Source organism: Trichosurus vulpecula, chromosome 4 (assembly GCF_011100635.1).
Source record: "Trichosurus vulpecula isolate mTriVul1 chromosome 4, mTriVul1.pri, whole genome shotgun sequence".
Lineage (NCBI taxonomy): Eukaryota > Metazoa > Chordata > Mammalia > Diprotodontia > Phalangeridae > Trichosurus > Trichosurus vulpecula.
Window position 1 is genome coordinate 340302209 of NC_050576.1, and position 26647 is coordinate 340328855.

The 26647-nt window shown below is 39.0% G+C and overlaps 1 protein-coding gene across 1 annotated transcript; it reads right to left on the reverse strand.

Annotated features, from left to right (window-relative positions):
• Positions 1 to 26236, reverse strand: EDNRB (endothelin receptor type B). The gene is made up of 8 exons (XM_036756017.1): positions 26011 to 26236; positions 24517 to 25039; positions 8165 to 8277; positions 7822 to 8026; positions 5938 to 6087; positions 4721 to 4854; positions 3967 to 4075; positions 1 to 2808 (listed from the first exon to the last, which is right to left on the reverse strand). The coding sequence occupies exons 2-8, from the start codon at positions 24967 to 24969 to the stop codon at positions 2674 to 2676; spliced, it is 1299 nt and encodes a 432-aa protein (XP_036611912.1). The 5' UTR covers positions 24970 to 25039; positions 26011 to 26236; the 3' UTR covers positions 1 to 2673.
• Between the last annotated feature and the right edge of the window lie 411 nt (positions 26237 to 26647).

Sequence of the window (26647 nt, forward strand, 5' to 3'; positions counted from 1 at the left end):
TTTTAAACAATTAAAAATAATTTTATTGATAATTTTACTTTGTTTACCTAGCAAATAAGCACTCAGCAACTACAGTAGTTGCCACTTTAAGTGACCACAGAAAGCAAAATATATATTGTTATATATATATATTGTTATTTTCATGTTTCTATACAACTTTATAAAGAAATTGTTTATTTTCAGTTAGCTACAGAGTCCCCTTACTAAGCCATAGCTTGCTTGTCTTCAGACACATGCAATCTGGCAATATTCAGTGGAGTATGAGCCTCAAATTAAGTAATACTGACATATTAGCAGGACATGACAAAGATTAGAAATATTTAAAATCTGTAAGCTACAATATAAACGCTACTCTTTGGGGCCACTACTATATTACATAGATCTTGATGCTGGGGAATAAAGGTTTTTTAGCTTAAACATAATTTGGTCATTATTACATGGTTCAAGTAGCACCTTTCTGAGCTTGGCTTTCAGTAAGACCAAGAAATCATTAATGTTTTTTCCCCCAGCCTTTTTTATTATTTTGAAAATATCAAACTAGCATTTTCAGAAACTATTGGATGTGACTACATTTTTCAAACAGTGCATATGCTCTTTGTGTGTGCAATTTCCAGGATTGGCAAAATTCTCGTGCAATGGAGTCATAGGGCATGAGAATGTAGCCATGCCCAAGGTGGCTTGACTTAGCAAGAAATCAGTGCAGAGAAATGAAAATGGGTTACATAGCAGTAAAGCACTACAGCTGCAAATAGAAACAAAAAAAACATATAATGAAACTTTGAAAATAATACTGACCAATGGCTAGTTTAGAATTCATCGTTTCCCATTTTTAAGGCACTGAATGTATTTTTATGATGATAGGACTTTAAGGCAGTGGCTATGAAAGCTAGTAGATGGGACCCATTGTGTAATTTATAAATAGTACGCACATGGCATGTGAATTACCCACATGGAGTTATTGTCATTTCTTCTTGGCCACAATGTCAGTTTTTGGTTTAGTTTATCATCAGCTTAGAGGCTGACAGGAAACTACATTAGTAGTTTATTTCCTACATGTGGTCCTGTTTACCCATTCCCTCCCTGCAAAAAAAATTCTATGGTATTTTAGGAGTAAAAAGCAAAGCTCTTGGGTCCAATTCATTCCCACAGGAGCTCTGAGAACATTAGTTTTTGCTATGCTAGAATTGAGTTAGTATCTTCTGTAATTGCATCCACAGGACAATGACAACTTCAAACTAGGAGTGGGAACCTGTACTTTTTAGTTTTCCTCCCATCCTACCTAATTTTCTTAATTTCTCTTTCCCTCCTTCCTTTCCTCTTCCTCATGTGGATATATCAATTTAATCCTGTTCATAACTAAGGTACTTTGCAGAGGAGATGAAAAATATGAAAATAAAAAAATCCGAGATTTTATAGCTTTTAGAAGTATTTTTGTCTGCAGTGATAGTAAAGCATAATATCACTGTGTTTTTTTTCTTATTGCTAAATTTTGAGGAAAAATGGGAAAATGAATGAAGACCACTAATTGCCCCATGGGGAGAAAGTTAATAATTGACTGATTAGAGTTTCAGAGCCATTTTAGAATAATCTTAGTATTTTAATTATATATTATGTACCTAGGAACTACTTAATTAGAGTATTCAAGGGATTGTGTGAAGCATAGGGCCTTTTCATTTGCCATATGTACATTTCTCCAGGCAATCCACCTTATGGTTGCTACTAGCATCTCTCTTGTTTAAGGGTATGAAGACTGGGACCTGCCCTTAATTAAGTAGTCAACATGTAGTTATACACCATCTAAATATTTACAGAAGCCCAAACTAATCAAATGTAGCCTTAAACCACAGCTATGAAAGTGTAATAATCTTCTAAAAACAATCAAATTGGTCCTGGCAAGAATCTTAGTTTTTTCTTTTTTTTTTTTCTTTAAAGAGAATACTAACATGTAAGAGTTCTCAAAGAACTCAGTTCAAACAGCAGTCCAAATATTTCCTCTTTCTCTTTGCTACATTTGATTCCATCTGTTCTTTTTAAGGGTTTTGAATGTATTTTGGGCCCATCACTGAGATGGCATTTTCTAAGCCTCCCTTGGGATTATTCAAGTATGCTTTTAATCTTGAACAAAAGAAACCAGCTAAACTTACTTTCACATACTTTCGCCTTCTGTATCTAGTAATAATGTGTTTACCCAGTAGTGTAACACTTGTGATAAACCTCCCCCCCCTTTTTTCTTTTTAGGATTTTTTTAAAAGCCCTAATTGAAATCGCTTCATACATCTACCCTATTTGGATATATCTGTTCTTTTGTATCCTGTGTTGGATTCACATCAATTAGAAAACCACCTCTTCACTGAAAACTCTGTGTGAATTCATGCTGAATAGAAATGGCATATTAATCTACAGGAAGTTATTTAGAACTACACTGAAGTGCTAACTTCAAAGATTTTAAGTGCTATGACAATGAGGTGCTCTTTCTTTTCTCCCTACTTTCCTTCATGTACTGTAAACAACTAAGAATACCACGAAGAATTATTAGTGTTAAGAAAACAATCACTTTCTCACCATGTTTTTTGTGCAAACACAAAACTATTACTCCAAATGACCCATTGTCTTAATCATAACAATTCTGTCCAAAATGAAGGAACTGCAGTTCAGTGACTCCTCGTTCTCCTTTCAGGATGAACTGTATTTATTACTGGAGCGGAAGTTGTCGTATCCATGATCATTGGCTTTGAACTTTAGGCAGGATTGCTTTTCCTCCAGGGACTGTTTTTCCTCAAAAGATTGGCACCAGCAACATAAGCATGACTGTCCAAAACAAAAATAGATCATTATCATACGCTTATGCTCGTCAAATGTCAGAAAATCCGTGTATACTGTGAGACTCTGACTTTCTAGCCATGACAAAAAATCCATGGACCACTTGATTTTTCTTTTTGTCTGTGGCAAACCTTAAAAAGGAATCACGGCAGACATTCACCATGCCACCCCACCCTCATTTTTTTTTATTTTTATCTCCAAAGTGTTATTTTTCCTCTGAACACATTTTAAATAAGACTGTAGAAGAACAAGAAAGGCACAGTCGGGAGGGAAGTGGGGGGACCTTCATAATTTATCTGAGTTTCAAGTTTTTCATCTGTAAAGAAAGTGGTTTGGTTCTTGAGATCTCTTCAAATAGTATCTTTTTATGAATATGCAAAGAAGACATGACCTCATAAATTGACTTTGACTTTCTAAAAGTAGAATATTTCATAAATAGGATGATGTAGATGTACAGGATATGAGCAAATAGTTATTCTATGTAGGTAAAGATGGGACTTTTCCTATTTATGTTGTTTTAGCCTAGAAACACTTAATTTGGAGAATAAATAATAAATGATGACTATCACAGATAAGGCAGGACATTTATTTCTATCAAATTTCTTTTGGATCCCTTGCCTGAGGTTATTCAAATGTTGTGAGTCTATTCAAGAGTGGTAAAATTTAATTGAGCTGAAATACTTGGCCTAATCTAATTAGTTAAAGTACATCTACTTGGTTAGACCACGTGATAGGAAACTGGAAATACTAGTTTTTGTCACTTATGTGTTGTTAAGATGGCCTAGCAGAAAAATTAGCTGTTATTATATAGTTATGATTACATAGAAAGAACTAGAGCCTTGGTAGAAATAGGACAATATGTAACTGCTTCTTGGTCCTGGTTCACTGGGTCCTAATTCCATTCTGCCAACTCTGGCAGAGTTACATATCTGCATGTGAAATCCCTGTTGATTTTGATGGCACTTCCATATATAGAAGAGATTAGCTGTGTTGGAGGAAATGGAAGAGAGCATGATTAGCTGATTTTGTAAATAAAATCCCTGACTGTGTTTTTATAATCAAATTCAGGCCCAGTCCTGTAAAGTTCAGAGGTCTCTGTTAAAAAAAAAAGAATAATGAATTTGGAGGGACAAATAGTCCCCTTACCTTAAAGCAGTTTTTGAATCGTTTGCTCACCAAATACAGGGCTATTGGATTAATACAGGAATTCAGTGAAGCCATGTTGATGCCGATGTAGTCCAGGACCAACAGAAAGCTGCAAATACATCCCCAAAGCATGTCAATGATAACCCATTGCTAACCCACTTAATCAATATAGAGATGATAAATATTTTTAGGAAGAAAAGTTTTACACAGAAACAGTAGTTTCACTTCCTATCGGCCTTTATTCTTCCTCATAGCTCTTAAATCTTACAATGCTTTCCTTTGTTTTTTTTTTTTTGGTAGTGCAATTGGGGTTTAGTGACATGCCCAAGGTCACACAGCTAGCACATGTGTCAAGTGTCTGAGGACAGATTTGAACTCAGGTCCTCCTGACTCCAGGGCCAGTGCTTTACTCACTGTGCCATCTAGCTGCCCCCTAATGCTTTCCTTTGAAGGTGCTATGACCCTTCTAAAAGGATTTGTGGAAGATGAAGGAGAATCAAACCTGGTAGATTTAATGTTGCCATTCCTTTAGCTTTATCGATCTCCTGTATCCCTTTATTCTGGGCATTTCTTCTACTCTCCCTCCTGTCCTTTCAAGTGGAACAGAAACTGAAAATTGGCATTTTTCAATGCTCCTCCCTCAGTCAGGAATGCAGAAAGGCACCCTCCCTTTCTACCAAAGCAGTACTCAGCAAGCAGTGCTCCCAAATAGCATTTAATCAGCCAGGCTCTTTCTATAAAATAAAGTTCTCACCTTAGAAGTTCACATCTGTTGGGATCACTTTGATCATAGATAGTGAGCTTCAGAATCCTGCTGAGGTGAAGGGGCAGCCAGCACAGGGCAAACACCAGCACCAGGCAAAAGACTGTTTTGGCTACTTCACGTCTCTGAAAGGAAAGGAGAGCCAATCTTAAGATGGGGCCTAGAATCATCACCAGAAATGCTTTCCTAAAATAAAATAGTTGAGATAAGATATATACAAAATGAACAAATGCTTGAAGACATTCAGAATGATGAGCTCTAAATGAAATAGTTATTCTAAATGAGTTACAGTAATAGAACACCGATTTGGAAACTCAACATTGGTTCTACCTAAGTCCTTTGAGGGTAGGAGTTCTAAACACGGGGCTCAAGCACCCCTAAGGATTCTGTAGATAGACTCAGGGACCCCAGGAACTTGGATGGGGAAAAGAACACCTTTATTTTCACTAGCCTTTTTTAAAATTTGCTTTAATTATTTAAAAACATTACTGAGTAAAGGTTTGTAAAACCTGTTTTGGAGTATAAAACACTCTTCAAAATCAGGAGTTCTTAGCCTGGAATTCACAGACCAGTTTGGGATAGATTTAATGGGTTCCATGAACTTGGATGGGGAAAAGAAAAACCACACAGTTATCTTCACTAATATTTGGTTTCCTTTGTAATCTTATGTATTTCAAGCAATTCAAAACATTATTCAGAGTAGTAGCCCATGATATGAGAAAGGTTAAGAATCTTTGTGCTACATTCAGTTTTTTCTGGTCATGTCTGACTCTTTGTGACCCATCTCATTTAGGGCTTTGTTGGCAAAGATACTGGACTAGTTTGCCATTTCCTGCTCCAGCTCATTTTACAGATGAGGAAACTGAGGCAAACAGGGTTAAGAGACTTGCCCAGGGTCACACAGCTAGTAAGTGTCTGAGGCTGGATTTCAACTCAGGTCTTCCTGATTCCAAGCCCAGCACTCTATTTACCGTGCCACTTAGCTGCTCTTGTACTAGTTCAAAACCCTAAGTTAATACTGCATAGATTTATAGATTATAAACACAAAAGCAAAAATGCTAGGAATATGGAGTATAGTTTTTGAGTCACTAGCAATTGGCAGTATCATTTTTTTCCTTTGTTCTATTTGCCTACTTAGGATATCAAAAGTAATTTAGATCAAAATAAGAATATAAATTTTGCACCTAACAGGTTTTTTGCTTTCTTACCTGCTTTAAGTGGTCGTTTAAAGCGATTTGCATGCCACTTTTCTTCCTCAACATTTCACAAGTCATCAAAGTATAGAAAAATGCAGTGATGGCCAGAGGCAAGCAGAAATAAAAGCTAAACAGCCACCAATCCTTAACTGACTTATAAAACTAGAGGGAGAAAAGAAAAGCCATTAGGAGCAATATCAAGTAATCTTTTTTAAGAAATTTCATTACACAAAAATTTGAAGTGATGAAATCAATCAGTTCAGGCAGTGAGTTCTGAGACTGTGTCTATAATATCAAACAGGATCCTGGGACTTAGAGCTGGAAGGGACTTCGACATAATTTAGTCCAACCCTTTCCTTTTACAGTTGAGGAAACAGAAAGATGAAGGCACTTGACTATGGTCACACTGTGTCATGTTTGTGGACTTGGTATCAGTAGAGATCCGAATTTGCATTCCATGCTCGCTGTGTGACCGAGGAAATCATTTAACCTCTCAGCCTCAGTTTCTTCATCTGTAACATGGGGCTATTGATATTTGCCTTGCTTGGCTCCCAGATTGCGGTAAGGGAAGATCTTTTTAACCTCAACCAACTCTGCAATCTGTAAGTTCGAGCCCCTCACAAAAAAATCATTCTGTTTTATGACTTCTTCCTCTTGTCCCTTTCTTGAACTGTATTCAAAAGAGATTTTTTTCTTCTTTAACCAATGCTGCACAAGCATATGTAGGGGGAGAATTAAAAAACCACTAACAACAACAACACCATATGCATTGAATAATTTTTGCAATGAGAAAAGGAAATACGGCACCATTTCTTTTTCCATTTATCCCTACTTTTACCCTCTGCCAAAGATTAATAATTTCTTTCCTTCAAAGAAATAATGAGAGAAATGGTATTACATGTCATCATATCATGATAGTCCCCATATATGGCATTGAGGGTCAGAGTACTGGGGACTTGGTGCCTGGCTTCTGTAGGTCAGTCACACCTCCTACCAAAGTATTCTTTTTGTTTTGTTTTGTTTCGTTTTTTTGTTTGTTTTTTGGATGGGAGAAGGCAATTGAGGTTAAATGACTTGCCCAGGGTCACATAGCTAGTAAGTATGACAAGAGTCTGAGGCCAGATTTGAACTCAGGTCCTCCTGACTCCAGGGCCGATGCTCTACTCACTGTGCCACCTAGCTGCCCCCAAATTATTCTTTTATTAAAGATAAAAAGGTAAATAATTCTATCTAATTTTAGCTTTTACTTTAGCTTTGGGGACAAAAAAAAGAGAAGCTAGGCATATTATCATCCAGAAACCTTCATTATTAAGTCTATGTTCAGAACCAAAATGTTCTCTTCATCTACTTTCTCAGAGCCTGCTTTAATATTGGGTACGTGGAATTTCCTTGTCCCAGCCATTTGTCTGAATAGACAAGCTAAGTTCAAACTTAAATTTCAGTTTCACCAGCTTTAGAAGTGGTCAGAGATAGGATCTATGCTCTGTGCTATTCCCTGGAATTCTCTTGAAAAACAGATTTATAATCTGAGGGCTTGGCTTCCAAACCCAGCTCCTCTACTTACTACCTCTGTAACTTGGGTCAAGCCTTTTTGTGTCATGGTTTCCCTACTTGTAACACGAGTTTGGACCCATTAATCTCTACTATCCCATCCAGCTCTAAATTCTATGAACTATGAATATGCTAGGCCATTGTGTGACACATTTTGCTGCAATTCTGACTTCCAGGGGACCCAGGCTTTTTCAGATCTCAATTCTAATTCAAGCCACAGTCTGTTATGGAGCAGTAATCTTCCACTGCAAATAAGGGGGTGGAGGGGGGAAGATTGGGAAACAAAATAACAAAACTATTCTTGTTCCATGGACCTTTAGCTAAGGTGGACAACAGCTTATTTACCTGCATAAAGTAAGTTTTCTGAGTAGGATGAAGCAAGCAGATTCGAAGGTACTTTCCTTTGTAGTCCATAGCAATCATATCAAAACCAATAGCTTCAGGGACAGCCAGAACAACTGAAACAACCCAAATTAAAACAATTTCCACCGCAGTCCATTTTGGCACTCCGATGCCTTTAATTCGGCTCCAGGAAGCAACAGCTCGATACCTTAGGATCGACACACGGAACACATTAAAGCTAAGGGAGCCTGCTCATGTTCAACAGTACGGTCTTTTACACCTCTATCTCCATTTTAGTCAGTAATGGCACAGTTACAGAATTGGTAGCTTAGATATAAGATCTCACCTGTCAATACTTAGAGCACATAAGCTGAGTACTGTGATGCCCACAGAGGCCTTCTGAATGAAAGGGACCAGCTTGCACATTTCAACTCCAAAGGGCCAGTCCTCTGCAAGCAGCTGCATTGAGACAACATGAAACTAGGTTATGTATAATTTCATATGGTGCCTTTTGAATTGAACTTGCTTCAGTATGTAGCAAAACCTCTTTTCTAAATGTACTTAGCATGCAAGTGGACATCAGAAACCTGGGTACTTACTTATTCTTCTCATGGAATGGCTTTTGAAAATTGCTCAATATATGGAAAAAAGAGAGTGTGGAGAGAAGAATGAAAATTCAGCTTGGTTCCTATTTTTGGGCATTAGTTACGAATACACCCTTAGTTCATTTCTAAGATCTATAGAACTGAATGTCTGTTCTTAAAAGTGGTAAAGATTATCACTGTGCTCACAAGTAATGAAGGTTAAGAAAAAGTGATTAAGATAAATATGGGTTGACATCTACATAAATGCCTGCATGTGTGTGTATGTGTACCTATATAGAGGCAGCTAGATGGCTCAACGGATAGAGCCCTGGGTCTGGAGTCAGGAAGGCCTGCCTTAGACACTTACTAGCTGTAGGACCCTAGGCAAGTTAGTTAACGTCTGTATGATCCATACTGTCCATGGGATCATGAAGAGTCAGACACAACTGAATGACTGAGCAACAAAAATGAGAGGGAGGGAGGGAGGGAGGGAGGGAGGAAGGGAGAGAGAGAGAGGGAGAGAGAGGGAGAGAGAGGGAGAGAGAGAGAGAGAGAGAGAGAGAGAGAGAGAGAGAGAGAGAGGGAGAGAGAGAATGGGGAAAAGTTGTGAGAGAGGAGAGAGGGAGGACATTGGAATAACAGGAAACCAGGAAAACCTGAGTTCAAGATTGACTTCTCACACATTTGACTGTAGGCAAGCAATTTTACTTCTTAGTGACCCTAGACTGTAAGTTGTAGAACAAGTACTAATCTGTATTGACAGAGAACAGGTTTCCTCACTGAGAATTAGATCCCTATAGCCACATGCTTTTTTGATCTAAATATCATCATCACCATCATCATTATCATCGTCATCATCATCATCTTCTCCTCCTCCTCCTCCTCTCCCTACGTTTTTCCTCCCTCCCTCTTTCTCCCTCTTTCTTTGTTTCTCTCTCTTTCTCCCTCTCTTTTCCATCTCTCAATTACAAGTAGAAGGAAAATTAAAAAATACACGGTTTTATCATTTTTAGGTCAAACAACAGAATTTTCTTTGGGACAATTGTGTATCAGACACTGGTAATGAATCACTTTAGGTGAACATCTGGATAAAATGTTCATGGGGTTTTGAATACAAAGGGAAATATTTCCAGGCTGTGTTTTTTAAAAAAAAAGGTTTTCAAAAATAACTACTCCTTCATCCTCTCCAAGGAAAGAAAGGAAAGAAAGAAAGAAAATTTTCTTTGGAAAGGCTCTGTGCTTAGGTCACCAATGCACCATTTTGTTTTGCTGTTATTTTAATTTAATTTAATCTTTTTTTCAATTTACAACAATCTACCTCTCTGTTTCCCACCTCACCCACATATAGAAAAAGGTAGAAAAAGAGAAACCTTGTAACAAATAAGCATAGTTAAGTAAAATAAATTTCCAAGAACCAAATTCACTGAATTTTTCAAGCTGGGTGAATGACACTTTGTTCAATACTTAACCCAATGCTAGTAAATAAGGCATTTTAAATAATAGTTAAGTGAGTAAAAATTGAGCTGGTTGTACTTCTGAGAAAGGAAGGAAAGAAAGAAGAAAGTATTTATTACATACTTATTAGGTGCCAGGTACAAATATGATCTCATTTGATCCTTACAACAACCTGAGAGGTAGGTGATATTATTCCCATTTTATAGTTTGGGGAAACTGAGGCTGACAGAGAAGTTACTTGCCTAGAACCATAAACCCAGTAAGTATTTTAGGCTGGATTTGAACTGGGGTATCCCTCAGTCCAGGCCCAGCACTCAATCCACTGCACCATCTACCTGCCCTAGTTATACTCCTTCGTTGGAACTGGTTTGTTAATATTAAGATTTGATATGAGGCAAATATAAATTAATTTTCATCTGCTTGTCAAGAAACAACTTAAGCAAACACCCCTTGTTTTTACTTAGAGAATTAAGTTCAAATCAGTCATACAGGATCCGTTAGACCCAACACCTCTTACCCCATCCCACCCCTCAAATGTTAGCTCCTTTAGGGTGGTGATTGTTTTGGTCATTTCTATCTCCAGTCTAGAACAGTGCCTTGAACACTTTTTTTTTCCTGGACCTACATGTTGGGCAGCTAGGTGGTGCAGTGGGTGGAGTGCTGGCCCCGGAATCAGGGCGGCCTGAATTCAAATCTGGCCTCAGATGCTTACTAGGTGTGTGACCCTGGGCAAGTCATTTAACCCTGTTTGCTTCAGTTTCCTCATCTGTAAAATGAACTGGAGAAGGAAATGGCAAACTACTCCAGTATCTTTACCAAGAAAACCCCAAATGGGACCACGAAGAGTCAGACACAACTGGACAACACGAACAAAGAAACCTTAAGGTAAAGAAACTCCTTGTACCAATTAGTGCAGGTTACTAACTGTTTTGCAATTTAGAATCTTAGTGAATCATCTCGGGACACTGAGAACTTTGGTCACTTGCCCTGGGTTACACAGCTAATGTGGGAACAAGATTTGAACCGGGGCCACTCTGAATCTAAGGTTAGCTCTCCCCTCATGCCCATTCAACTTGTACTAAATACATGCTTGACATGTTTATTGAATTAATTGGAGTGGACCTGATAAACATAGGCTCTTCCTTGAAGAAGCAGAAAAAAGGAGAGATATTGCTTTCTACAAAGTTCTCTAACACAAAAGGTAGAATTAGAGAAAGCTTTAGAAACAAGCAAGCTTATGTCTAGAGGATGCTGAATTCTCCAGATGAAAAGTTATTGTGCATGTAAATGTATGTATGTATGTATGTATGTGTACGTATGTATATATTCAACCATCTGAACATTTTATCTACATGACACCAAAACATCTTGAAGTCTCCAAAAATTTTATCCCCTCTCGAAACAATCTCCGACAAATATAGATGTTGTGGTGATGGGTGAGTGAATACAGTCATTAGAAGATTCAGATCTCAGGGAGATATTGAGTGGAAACAATCCAGTCTCATGAAAAAGGGCCCGTTAGCTGAATTGAGATCTTATTTCAAGGTTGAACTGGGCTGGGTTGGTATTCTCTTAGGGATGCTATTTTCTTTGGCTCAGTGAAAAGTCGGATTATTGCTCTTTGTACCAGCTGGAGGTCTGCACCACAACCTCTGACCCGAAGCTATCATAGTGAAACTGTAAAAGCAAACTAAAAATTTTAACAACCTTACTACAGCTCAACTTAGTAACAATAGGTAAGCACATTACAGTTCTCTAGTATCTTCTTCCTATGGGAAAAGATCTAAAATCTTTCTAGCTGATAAACTCCTATCCTGCTAAACTTTAACAGCATGCTGCCTTTCAAAGTTCAAAGCCCTTTTTTTTGTACCCACTCACTTTGCCTTCAAACTTATATACCAAATAGTGCTAGAAAATCAGAACTGAGTAAATACTACTACACTGTGTCACTGTTGTTCAGTTGTTTTCAGTCATATCTGCTCTTCATGATCCCATTTGGGGTTTTCTTGCAAAGATACTGGAGTGGAGTGTCATTTCCTCTAGCTCATTTTACAGATGAGGAAGCTGAGGCAAACAAGTTAGGTGGCTTGTCCAGGGTCACACAACTAGTAAGCATCTGAGGCAAGATTTGAACTCAGATACCCCTGACTCCAGGGCTAGAACTATATCTGCTGTGCCACCTAATGCCCCTTCCATTCAGGAAGAATTTATATAATTATGCTGAGGCACAGCATGACATGGGTTGGAGAGCTTGCCTCAAAGCTAGGAAGGCCTGCATTCAAGTCCCTAGACCCCAGAAAAGTCACAATCTTTCAGGGTTCCAGGCTACTTCTAAGAATATGAGTTCAGGAGAAGATGTTGACTTTCATTTGTACAGGGAGTCCCTTAACTCGGGAGTTCCCTAAATCACAGATATAGTCCCTATCTTTTTTCCTATTCATCAGTGGGAGTCCTGACTTTGATAGGCAGTTGTTTGAACTCCCTGAAAAGTTCAGTCTGTGCTTCTGCTTTATATCGGCTTTGCAGAGCCTTTGCCACATCTGGCAGCGTATGCCATGACCAGTACTCTCTGCCAGTCTTTGTGTGTCTTGATCTAAAGGGCTGGGGCAGCAGAAGCTTTGGGGTATCTCAGTTAAGATGCAGATGCCTCCCAAACTGAGCCAGACATCCTTGCAGGAAAAAGGACTGGATGATCTGGCAAGATATCCCACACACAATTAAGAAGAGTTCTTTAAAATTTAACAGGAAGTGGCATTTATCCCCTAGCTATGTTGGTGACCAGAACCAACTTCTTTCACCTTCCATTGACCAGACTGAGGCGGTACCTAGGACTTGGTGACCTTTCCTAACTATATTCAGGTTCTCTGAGGACTCAGGGGAGGTGAGCAATACTTCCCCCACACCCACTTTTATTTTCAAAAGATTCTGAAAATATCCCATTCCCTTTTTCTCAACCCCGGGAACAGATCACTCTATTTCTCTATTTCTCAGGTGGAAACGATAACTATTCTCACAACCCATTTTTCTCTCTCACCGTGCACTGGCAATATCCACCAACAACCAGAGTCAAAATTCTCCTTGTAGAACTTTCTTTCGAACTTTCTGGAGCATTCGGATAACCTTAAAATTATTTTAGTGTGATGTTGGGAAAGTTTGATTTAAAGCACACAAATAACAAAATAGTAATAGCTCACATCTATATAACCTTTTAAAGATTTATTTAAGAAAACTTTTTTTGCCAACAATAATGTGAAGTGGGCAATGTAGGTAGGAATACTGTCTCCATTTTGAAGATGGAGAAACTGAGAAATTAAACAACCTTCCCATGTTAAGAAGAAATGAGGTTTGAACTCAGATCTCCTGATTAAATGTTTTACACTTTGCAGAAAAGGTTCTACAATCAGGGGATTAGAGCTGGAAGGGATCTTTGTGGTCATCTGGTTCAACTCTCTCATTTTATAGATCAGGAAACTGAGGCACAGAGAAGCTAAATGTCTTGGCACACAGACTGTAAGTAGAAAATCCAGGATTTATTCCCCAGGTCCTCTGATTCCCAACCCAGAATTCTTTCTGCTGCAAAAAAAATGCCTTGACTACTTGAAGATTTTCTAAATGGTTAAGTACTGGTATATTTCTGCATCTAGTTATGTGAAGCAAATTTGTGGATTCTCTCCAAAGCTAAGACTGAACAGATATTAGAACTAGAATCCTTCAATGGTACCATCTATATATTAACACTTCTGTTTCCAACCTAATGAGCTCTTTAGCCAACAGTACTTATATGGTCTAGGAGAGGGGCAACACCTTATTGACTGAACTTGACACGGCTCATGCTCATGTTGATAGAACAGGAGATACCTGTTTTTCCCTAAGGTTAATGTAGTTCTTAAAACCTTTATAAGAACAGATAAATAGCAACAAATTAAGCATAATCTATTAATTTGTGACTGCTGAATCTTTATAGTTTTGAGACTGGAAATGATGCAGTTCTGCTCCAGGCAGGAAGAATGCCCCGGTAATTTTTTTTAAAGTTCTGCACCATATTATTAAAGCTATTAATTTTTTAATGGTACTTAACATAAATATTGTATAATTTTCTATTCTTCTTCAAAGGATGCCGCCACATGAGCCTAACAATGACTTGCAGGCTGAGGATTTTACTTGAGCTATTGGTTTCTTTTTTCTACCTCCTTTCTTTCTTCCTCTTTCTCTTTTTAATTAAAAAACACATTCACAGAGAAATTAAGTAGAGGGAAAACACCATTAACAGATTGTTAATGCAGAAAGGAGTCAAGCCCCATAAAGTCAGGAAATGCCAAAGTTAACAAGCTTTCACTAATGAATGCCAGTGTTTTCACGGCCCATACATACTACTCTCCCTTCCTGTTTTTCTTATTCAGTATATACAGTGATATGGGGTCATTTGTGGTTTTCAAAACATTCCATCAAATGCATACTATGTGCACCATTAACAAGATAGTCTACAGGCAGACATCTCAAATGCTACCATTTCCACTCATTACCAATCTTTTGCTTCACTTAATCGGAGTCAGTTTTTATAATGATTTGAGTATAGAATATATCTAGCTTTGTGTGTTTTATGGAACACAGACTCACTCTTGAAAATGACACACATACTTAGTGACTCTGAACTGAGGGCTGGGGCCCTGAGATAGAGTTTTGTAGGGGTTTAGACCTTCCAGGCAGATTGGAAAAGGTGAAAGTCATAGCTATTAATTATCAGCTCTCTCCCACTGTCCTACACTCTCTCCTAACCTAAAACCTGTCAGAGGAACTGCTGATGTACTCCAGAACCTAGTATTTCATCACTATCTAATGGAATTCCACAGGGAATTTTAATTGCTTGAGGGATTCTGTCCAGGGTGAAGATGGATGTAACGAGTATGAGGAGGAGAATGTAATTTAAGAGGTGACTTGTTAAATGAAAATTTGCTCTTATAATCATATGGATGAGGAATATATTTATAGGTGAATCGTAAACATTTATTGAGGTTGCAGGGTTTAATATTGCTGATGAGGTGTGAACTCTACTTTAAAAATAGCTAGTGCATTTAGGGTTAGAGTTGGAGTATTGGGGTTAGGGTTAGAGTTAGAGTCAGAGTTGGAGGCATTTAAGTTTAGGGTTAGGGCCTTGTATAAGTATGCTGATAGACAAAGGTGGGGAGAATGAAAATGTTGCCTTTCACTAATTTTTGGAAAGGTTATTTCATTGCTGTTGTTTTTATCTTGGTTTCCCGCAGGAGATAAAGAATTTTACTGAATTTTTACCATTTTTCTTATTAGTACACATCCATCCCAGCACATGAGTATTCCATTTATTTCTTCTTTAATCACATCCACAGCTATTAGAGATATATAGCTTCAAGCCAAATGAAGTAAGATTTTTTTCTGAACCTTATCAAAACTATGAATGCCTGGAAAAGGAAGTGGGATGGTGATATAGTGAGATAATAGGTGGGCGGCTTTTTCCCTCAACTGGTAATCACATAATGTCGGGAGATCTAGAAGGTTTCCAGTATATTTGGTGGACCTCCTTGGAGAGCTTACAAGAAGATATAGAATAAGCACTCAGACCGGAAGTCTGGAGACCCTGAACCACCACATAAATTGATCTCAGAACATGTTTCTTCCCATCCAGTTGGGGAAGAGAAGACTCCAGGGCCTGGTCAATTTGTGAGCATCTCAACATCTGTACTACCATTGAATATATATATATATTCACCATCCCCTGCCATTCCATACCTTGCTCAAGGAATGATAATCCAAACAGTATTACCACTAACACTAGCCAGGGTATGATAATCTACTGTCTTATCGTTCCACTCACAAATCCTCTAACAGCCTGTGCCAAAATTCCCTTGCTTGGCCACTAATCCTTAATAGTGACTAAAAATGATTATTTTTAGATGAAATTTAACTTCACTTTAATTTACATACTTATTTTGTCAGTGTGGGAACTCCCTCCACTTAACAACCAATCTGAGAATCTAGATCAGGACTTTTTTTGTGTGTCATGGACCCCTATGGGCAGTCTGGCAAAGCCTATGGATCCATTCTGGGAATAATGACTTCAAATGAATGAAATAAAATACATAGGATTACAAAGGAAATGAATTCTACTGAAATACAGTTATCAAAATATTAAAATCAAACAAAGCAGTTCATGAACCCCAGATTAAGTGTAAAGAACCTCTGAGAGGTGAAGTAATTTGCTCATAGTTGCACAGCTAATTGGAGAAGGAAATGGCAAACCACTCTGGTATCTTTGCCAAGAAAACCCCAAATGGAGTCACGAGAGTCAGACATGAGTGAAAACCAATGGAATACACAGCTAGTACTGTAAGTGTCAGAGGTTCCTCTTTAACTATACTTAGAAAATAACAATCAAACTGTAGTTTCTCGCAACAGCCATCATAATGGAATTGTTTATGCTTATGAAATACAGAGAACAATGAAATCCTCCTGACCATATAAATATAGATTATAACTTGCTCTTCCAATGCTCGTAGTGGAAAGAAGGCATCACATGTCTCATTTAAATACCTTAAGGATTATTGGTTGAATATCTTAAGGATAATTGGTTTAATCAGAACCTCTCCAGATTTCTATGAGTTTCTGTGGTCCAACTTAGTGGCCTCTTAACCACATAACTAAACTAATCTTCTGAGGAAAGACTAAAGAGCTCATCCCTGAGTCCGTATTTAATTTCATAATATTTTTAAAATTCTAACAGTATCTACAGAACAAGATTATGACAAGGTCCTCCTATCCAAATTGGCTCTCCTAACAAGAACCTTGGTTGGATTTGTTGTCTAAGATACCTGGACTGTTAAATCCTAGTAATTTACTAAAGGAATTTTGAAACTTTTGAAGCCAGGGAGTCTTTATATTAATGATAATGATAATGGAGATGATGAAAGCCAGAAACTTTATCAAGCTGTTTTAAATTTCAGTGTTTGCTTTCTGGCCCAGTCCTTGATTGTACTTGTAAACACATATTGCACTAAAATAGATGAAGATTAAAATGTCATTTCAAGACAGAAAAAGAAAAAGGAAACTGGGCTCCAATCTATGTGTGTAAATGATGTAATTCTCTTTCCTGCCCTACTTTCCCCCATGGAAGCTCCTGGAGGGTAGGGATTGTTTGTTTCCAGTCTTTGTCCTTCTAGCAGCTAGCACAGTGCTTTGACAAAGTAGGTGATTAATAAATAATTATTTAATTGAATTAAATGAGTTTTTATATGTATAAATATTAATGTATGTAACTGGGGAGGGGTGATTGGTCTAACACACTAGCAACATTAACATAGTGGCCTAGATTTCTTTATTAAATTAATTGATACTGAATAGAAATAAAGGTCCTAAGGGAGTGGGATATGGATAGGAAAAATAGGTTTTTTTTTTCCTTTCTGGGAGAGCCAGTGGTGATCCAGAGTATTATGGCATGCTGCTGGGAAGATAGGCTTGGGTGGGGGTAGGAGCTCCAAGACAATGTTTGAGGGGCACCTGTCCATGGCAAAATGACACAGCATTGAAGGACGTGTCATTTCTTTTCTTAAAAGGTATTTTCAAATTGAAATGGCTAAGGTAAATTTTCACATGGTAGAAGAGGTCATAAAAACACTATCGGAAATATGTTCACTAAGAGAAGCCTATGTAGTCATAGAAACAACACTCTAACTGGAATTGGAAAACCCAGGTTTGTAATCTTGGACCTGCCTCTCTCTAGTTGTTTGTGACCTATATTATTCCCTCTCCTTCTTTGGGCTTCAGCGTCCTCAGCTATAGATCAAATGACTAGTTCAGGTGTTCTTAGCTTTGGGTTTGTAAATATACACACGTACATACATACATACATACATATATATATATAAAATGTACATATATACATACATGTATATATGAACTTTTATATCTAGAATATTAAAATATTATATATCATAATATAAGTTTATATAAAAAGTTGAACTTTATGTATAAAGTTTATATATTTTATATACATATATATATACACACACACATACACCCATCCATCCATCTATCTATATGTCTTGATTTTGCTTTAATTGGTATCCTTTGTAATTCTAAGTATTCTATTGTACGCATTTAAAAACATTCTGAGATGTGATTCATAGGCCTCATCAGACTGTTAAAGTGTTCCATGATAGGAAAAACATTAAGAATTTGACTAAATGGTCTCTAAGGTTTTTTATACCTCTAAAACTCTGTAGGTATTAGCTGATAAACTGATAGTATCCTATGTTCTCTCCAGCCTATTACCCACATTTTGACTATTTCACTCTCTCTACAGGTATATTCACAGGTGAAAAGAAAGAAACAGCAACTCAGATCCACACATTACGAGAAAGAGTAATTATAAAACTAGAGAGTTCTTCAGTTAAAGTGGTACTATTCATTGTATATAACAGTCTCATAAACACAACTGGCCTCTTCTAAGTATTTCAAAACTAGGAAAGAGAATGTTTCACATTATAAATTATTTCTTGAATCTTATTTCAACCCGTGTTTGATCCTGTCCGCACTACTTAAAACACTTAATGATTTATTAGTTTGTGACATGTTCTTCTAAATAAAATCAACTATAGCATAATGGGTCCACATGCATAACCATATATAGTCATTTATTTGTCTTTTGGAAAAGCAAGATCATAGATCCCTGGATCAGAGACACAATGCAAACTGAGTTACACAATCCTCCATCTACTAGCTTTGAAAATATTATTGAATCTTGTTTGGATAACTCAGAATGAGTAGGAAAAGAACAGCTTAAAAGACCAAAATCACTTAATTTGACAGATAAGAAATCTCATATATTGCTTAATAGTTTGATCACACTTGGGGACTTTAAAGTCCATGATTTAGTGAAATCTTCAAATTCTTTGTCTTCTATACTCATGACAAATATCCCTAATTTTATTTTTCCAAAATAACTATGTTTGTTATTTTGGACACTTTTATCTTTTATCATTCTCAAAAATATGTTACTGAACAAAGTTCCTGAGTATGAGAAACCTTAATAGGAAATGAATAAATTTGGGCTTTCCAGCCTTCATCTCTACTATCTAAACATTTACTGACTCTCTGCAGGCCTCCACTGGTAACAGCCCTACTCCTCTGTCTCTTTCCCAAATCACTTTCTCCTAAGGAGTGGTATCACTGAGGCTTACTCTAGCCACAGGATAAAAGTCAGCTATCCTACAACCTGGTGTAATGGAATACACTGTAGTATCTTAGGGTCAGAAAACCTGGGTTCTCCACCGTTAAACAGCTGTGAGACCTTAGGCAAGTAACTTTATCTCTCTGGGCTTTGTCAGTTTTATCATCTGTAAAATAAGAAAGTTAGACTATATTAACCTCTAAGGTCTTTTCTAGAGTCAGTCTATCTCTCATCTAGAGAAATGACCTCAAAGGTCCTTCCCAGGTCTCTGTTACTATGTTAAGCTGCTTATGGCAGCACCCAGCCCATTTTCCTTCCTTCCCTTCTTTTGGGAGGAACTAGTTAAATAGTGTAAAGATAAACTTCTCCTGAGGAAGTAAGAGAAAGGAAGTAGATAAATAGAGATACCATTCAGTAAAACTTTAGAAGACAAATGTAAGAAAAAGGAAGACAGAAATGGAGAAAGTAGAGCAGGAGAATGGAAAAGTAATTGGGAGAGGCTAATAATAAACAAAACATCTGTGGTATAGCTAACTGATCTGTACAATGAAACGTAGTTTTCATTTCATTTCTTTGTGAAAGGGGATGCTCCTAATAGAGACTAGCAGAGCACAGCAAAGAGAATGAGAGAAAGGAAGACAAAAGCAACAGGGAGGAATTGAATGAGAAGAACAATACAGCATATCTCACACACACACACACGCACGCACGCACGCACGCACGCACACCCCATTTACCTTCTCCCAATTTCCAAGACTTTCAGGCAAGTCATCATTACTTCAAACTGACAATTGATCTTCCCAGTAACAAAGTAAGATATTTTAGCATCGGACAGTGGAGAGAATTTTTAATTTTGGGGTTTTTTCCTCTTTTCTTTCTTTCTTTTTTCTTTTCTTTTTTTTTTTAACAAAAAGATGATTTTGATGGTTTTCTGTTCAATAGAGGCTTGGTGTCATAGAAGGGCATTTCAAAATCATGTATAGTTAAATGTGGATACAATCAAGCAATTCACTATCCCGGCATGCCAATGTTTACAGTTAGGCCCTAAAATGAGGACATACCTTCCCAGATGCTACCTTCTGGTCTGTGATCCAGACCCTTGTCTCAGTACCCTGAACATTAGGCTCCAGAACTCAGATTTATAGTGTCCTAAAGTCGAGAGTGTGTGCCTTGCTGTACCTCTGAAAACTGGGGACCCTATGCAGACTCATGAATTGAGAATTAAAAGTGTCATATTAGAAAGTTATCATTTGAACCTTGATACTGTCTTTCTATGTAGTCCTGAACAAGTTATTCTTAGAGTTGAGGAAATAAATACCAACGGAAACATGTGCCATTCTCTTACCAATACATCTTGGGAAAATTGTAATGCACTTTGTTCAGGCCTTATTTGTAGCAGGTTATTTGTAGTCTTTAATTAACTCTCAGTATGTTGCAGAGGATAGAAAACTTGCACTGGAATCAAAAAGTCTTGTTTCTGATACACACAGGCTTTGGGACCACAGGAGGGAAGTCACTAAACCTCTCCTGGCCCCACACAATTCTTCCAGGTTATAAGCTGCAGGATAGTTGCCAAATTACATTTATAGAGGGAATTTCTTCATCAGAAAGATCTCTTGACCCACTAAGTAAGTCAAAGCTCCTAATGAAATAATGATAATATTAATCCCAAGTTATCAAAAGTTAGGACATTGTATCTTCATTATTCTTAAATTGAAACAAATTTAGCCTTGGGTTCTCACAGCTCTCAATAGTCATTTTCTTTAGATGATTTAAGGTGGACTTGTCACTGCCACTCAAAAATTCCTTCCTTTGGCAGCTTCCTACATTGACTTGATACACGTGAAGTTCCAATGATAAATAGCAAATCGGAAGCTTCTTTCCCCACTCCTAAATTCCAGTATCTGGGAATGGGGGTAAACTTCATTTAATTAGTTCAAAAGCTAAAGATTTAGAAGTTTAAAAGTTAAAGCTTTAACATTTAATCTTTGAAGTAGTAAATTAACTAGATCCTCTTTACCCAGTTCACAAATATTTGACTACCTGTCCTATTAAAGGCAGTAATTACCTGGTTAAAAGGTGAAGAGTTGAAGATCAGTAACCCTGCTACTTTGTCAGGACATCAGATACTTTAACTTCCCTCACAGTGCCCTAACAACACCCATTCCTGCAAATAATCCCAAATATCATCTTTGACCCCTCACCCTTATCAGGAAGCTTTGCCATTTTTGTGCTTATTAAGGAGTTAATTCCTATTCATCTTACACTGGATGTCAGGCAAGTTAGTTATTAGAACATCCTCTATCACAGGACAAAAGGAGTTTGTAGGAGTTGTCTTGTCTATCTCTCTTCATTGTCCATTTTAATGCAGTGCAGGAAAGCAAAGTTGAGTAAGATCTATAGGTCCCTCCCCCTCTCCCAATTCCTTTTAGTTGAGAGACAAACTCTCTCTGCTCTAAATTGTCAATACCACTGACTTCACATGCAAGACTTAGTAGAAAAGCATCATAGACTCTGGAAATATCTACCTGTTAACAGAGCCATGACATTAGCATCAATATCACTTATGACCCTGGATGGGAAACAACCAAAGTGTAGATATGTTTGCCAAGTTCTCCTTCAAGAGAGAGCATTGAGGAAAGTTACAAGTGACTTTGGAAGAGGAGATGTGTGATTTATATCAAATAGAGAAATAGCAAGGCTATTCGATTTGGGGTCACAAGACCCTGGGCTTAAGTTCCTGGGTAGCTATTTACTAGCTGTACAACACTGGGCAAGTCATTTAACCTCTCTTTGTCTTAATTTCCCCATCTACAACACGAGGACAATAATTTGCACCCTACAGACCCACTCAGGTTATTGTGAGAATGGAAAGAAATAATGTATGTTGAAGAATTTCAAGTCTTACATAAATGTAAGCTACTTCTTTCTTCTGTTCCCAGATATATTAATCATACTAAATGTTTCTTTTTAGTGCTTTCCCCTGGAAAGTTCTGTGGGTTAGGTAATGTTGATTTCCTCACCACAGATGTGGGCCACAAACTATATTCTTCATGTGTTACTGTGGCTGGAAAACATCAATTATCTGGTAGGCAACCTCCTTCTGAGGAGCCTCACAAACTATAGCTAGGCTGGTCCTCAGCCAACAAACATCCCTTCTGTCAACAGGTCTGCATTCCAAGCCTTTTCAGATAAGTAAATCTTAACAGACCTTTTGATCCAGTTGTATAGCCTTCAAGAGCCCAGAATCTCCTCCACTTTGGTACCCTTACTGACCCATGCTACAATGAGGCTGGTGTAGAATCTCAGTGGTGGTAGGGTAATTAGTGTCTTTTTCATTTTACAAATGGGGAAACTGAGGCCTAGTTAAGTCAAGTTACTTGCTGAGGATAATAGTATAGCTTACGAAGAGTGTCAGCTCCTTGAGGGCAAGGACTAGCTCATTTTTGTCTTAGTATCCCCAGCAAATAGCCCAGTATCTGGCATTTAATAAATATTTCTTGATTGAATGTTTATTGACTCAGACTTAAGTCTTCTGGCTCCAAGTTCAGTACTCTCCACTATTTTCCCCTCCTATACAGGAATAGGGATGGAGCATGGGAGTCAGAGAATAATGTTGTTACCCCCTGACTATAGCAAAACCACCAGAAATGTTAGGGCACTTGGAGTGGTTTAAAATCTTTTCCTACCATTTGCATGAATATTCAGTGCTTCTATAGCTGTAATCTTCATTCAGCATCAACAGAACACCCGGGGGGACAAGACTCTGAGTGAGCACAAGGATTTTACCTGGAGAAAGTTTAGTTAGTCCTGTATTTGGAAGTGTCCTGAAGTCTAGCTCTTAAGGACACAGCCTAAACACAGCACATACTTAGTCCCCATAATGGATTACCAGCCAGACCCCGAACAATCTCTGTGTGAGGTCCTCATTCAGCCCATCTCTTAGAGGATCAGGGACTCTGGCTTCCAGCCAGACTTGGGGAATTTTGAGGCTTTTCAACTTCAGTGAACTAACTTATCAGGTGTCTAGCTTTAGATACTGAGCAATATACTAGTCTCACATTAAGGATTGCCTGAGGCTAGAATCCAGAACAAATAATTAAATTACAAAGCGGAAAAAGTAATTCTAATTTAGTGCTTAGGCCCACTTTCAGTGAATCTCATAACTCTGAGTGCTTTTTCCTTTACAATTATGAGTCCTAAAATGTGGTCCAAATTTCCCTTTGCATAAAAAGTGTTACATTCAAATAATGTGAAATAATTTGAAATGTGGCTCCTAAAACACTTTTGGGAGGGTGTGTGTGTGTGTGTGTGTGTGTGTGTGTGTGTGTATAAACTCTCCATCATTCAGGACAAGTTTCAGAGAATTGCCAGGGGCACTGACTGTAAATGACTTGCTCATAATTACAAGCTAGTATATATGAGAGATAGGACTTGAAACCAGGCCTTCCTGACTCCAAGGCCAGCCACTCATCCACTATTCCATGTTGTTTCTAAATACACTAAAAAACTTTTAAAAACAATGTTCCTTAAGCATTATATACTGCATGAGTGCAGTATCGAACCCAACGTAGTAAAACCCTCCAAAGCAGAGCTGCGTGGGTCAGTGCAGTTCATTGTTGGCTGTCCTAAGGACTGATTCAAAATACTTTCAGCCTATATCTGCATAGAATGCTTCTCAATTCCCAGCCCTGTGTTCTCCACATAGTAGGTAAGCAATAATTGCTTGATAAAATCAATTTAGGTGGAGGCCTAAGTCCCATACGGAGATTTGATTCTGTAGAGGGGTTTATTTCGGTATTCCTTAATAGGCATGCCTTACTTACTCCCTTCACATCCCTACCTCCCAATGTTTAGAGGTATTCAGAACCCACTGATCTTTCCAAATCAATGAGACCATGGGCTGCCTCAATCCTAACCCACAGCTTTGATCCCCTTGGTCCCAAGACCCTCTAAATATGGACACTGGGTTAAAAAGTTCCAAGGTCTTTTGGGAACAGCTTATTAACAAATAGCATAACACCCATGCCTTTACTACCAAGGGACTTCTGAGATTCTGCTCCTTTTGTCATTCTCAATGACTCCTAGGGTTGACACTTGGCAAAACCTTGAAGCAGGCAAAGTCTGAAAAGGTTGTCTTTGGCATCTACCCTGGTCAGTGCCCTCCTGTGTTAGACTGCCCTTCTCCAGACAATCCTGTGCTTCATTCTGCAAGTTTGGGTTATATTTTCAAAACTCCCAGAGGGATCACATTTTAAAGACCCAAATCCCTAGGAGACTCCAGGATTTGAAATCAGAGTGGGGAAGGAGAAAGAGTTGGGGAACAGAAACTGTAAAAATTATTTGATCCTTCTTTCTTTTCTCCCAACCTCCAACTACTTATGCTGCCCCAGTCCCAGCCCCCACCCCAAACCAAGCCATTCAGTTGTTTAGAACCACTTTGGTTCAGATGACGGTTACCTTGTAGACATTAATGGGGATGTCAGTGATGATATGGAGGAGGTCGCCCAAGGCTAGACTGGCGATGAGGATGTTGGGACCATTCCTCATGCACTTGTTCTTGTAGATGATTCTCAACAAGGTGGAATTCCCGATGATGCCAAGCACGAATACCAGGCAGGACACCACGGTATTAATGTATTTGAAAGTCTCCTTGATCTCTGTCTGGCCCGAGCACATGGTGGGAGAGAGGCCACGGGACCGCCCCTGAGGTACCGATGGAAGAGGCTGGCTAGCGTTGGCCGCCTTGGGCCAGGCGGCTCTGGCAGTGGGGGTCATCACCTCCCCGGCCTCCAGCGGTGGCAGGGTGTCTCGGGCGGACAGGAGGTCATTCTCCTCTCCCCAGACCCCAAAAGTGCAGCAGACGAGAAAAAGCAGCAGGGGAATACAGCAGGGGCTGCGATGCGGCTGCATGATGCTGCTCTGTCCGAAAATAAGGGTAGAAAAATCCTAGGGGAGTGTTCTCTGGCTTGGCGTCGGGAGCCTAGAAGGGAAAGGTGGGAGGTCGGGATTGGAGAGAGGGACAGTGAAGAGGGAGAGGAGAGATTAGGTCAGCTGCCTAATAGTCATTCCTGGCAACAGCCCTTTCCCCCTTCCCCGGAGCTGGGTGCTGAGGCTGCTCCTATCTGTGCAACTGGGGAAACTCGGGAATTCCCGCGCACAAGAAGTTCTGCGCAATTCCATCCCAAGGGAAAAAGAAGGGGGATGGGGTGGGGAAGGAGAGGTAGTGGTGGAGAACTGTTGCATTCTCTGTCCCTACAAAACGGCTCACTCTTAGCTCTGGGGATGTGCGTCGTGAAGTGTCGGGGGTGGGGGGCAGGGGAAGGACAGAAAGAGGAAAGGGTGCCGAGGCAAACTCGGCTCCGTTACTCTCACGTCTTCAAAACTCCGGGCTATCATCTATTAGAGGAGAGTTTTAAGAGGCAGGAGGGCATGGAGGATCAGTCTCATACTGGCATGCACCAGGTTCTCCGTATTTCTTGGGGCTGCCAACCAGCCAAGCAAGCAGGAAAGAATTAAGTGTGTACTGTGTGCCAGTCTTTGTGCCAGGAGTACAGTGATTGCCCATGTCTTCTCATCGGGGATAAGGGGAGGGAGAGAAGATGTGAAGTTGGCGACTTTTCTAGAGCAAAGATTCAAGGGTCGCATCGCACCGAGATTACGGTGGAAGCTTTCACAACCCAAAGGAAACAGCTTCAGTCCCGGTTTTTTTTTTTCAGTCAAACTAGGAATATTTTCTATTACTGACTCACCAGGACTGAGTTTCTCCTTTATATAGCCTCAGACAAATGAAAACAATAACCAAAACATTCCCCCAGCACACATGTTAATTTATCACATCTATATTTTAAAACTACTTCTAATTTTTTAAACCCCACTAAACTTGCACTAAGGCAGAATCCCATAGGTTGGACTACTTTGATGGTACTTTTAAAACCAAAGCAAGCTATTTACCTTTCAGCTAGTCCAGGAACGAAATATTGGGCTCTCCTTCCCAGCGGGCGGGGGCTGGTGCTTTTGCCTGTTGGATGGGTGATGATCCCAGCTCTGAAAAGCACATTCAGCTCTCAGCTCAGCTCCTGGCTGCACATGGGGTTAAGCACGCCCCTCTGGAGTTGCAGGCGGGTCTGGCTCTGACGAAATGACTCAGATGATGCCAGACAGGCAGCATCCACAACTTGCTCGGGTCCGTGCTCGCCATCCACAAGTACTTTTATTCATTCGTGTCTTTCCCATCAATCATTGCCAAAGTCCTCCCGCGTCTTCCTGCACAGCTGAAACCTTTTCCCCTCTGGCTGGTGCTGGCTCTCGCTGTTGCCTGGATAGCATCAGCACAAAGTTTCCCCGGTTTCACAGGCAGGTTAGAGGGTCGCCCGGGATGAGTCTGCCAGCCAAAGACGATTTTAAAGTGACTGATTGTACTTTAATATAATTATAGTCGGCCTATGATAGAATCTAATTTTTCTCTTCTTTTCTTTTTTTGCTGGCACATTAGACAATCCAGATCCTGCAAGTTAAGGAGATTCGATTTTTCTTTATTTCTAAAATACTTGCTGCTGCATCTAATTCCCAGACATCCAGCGTTGGTTGT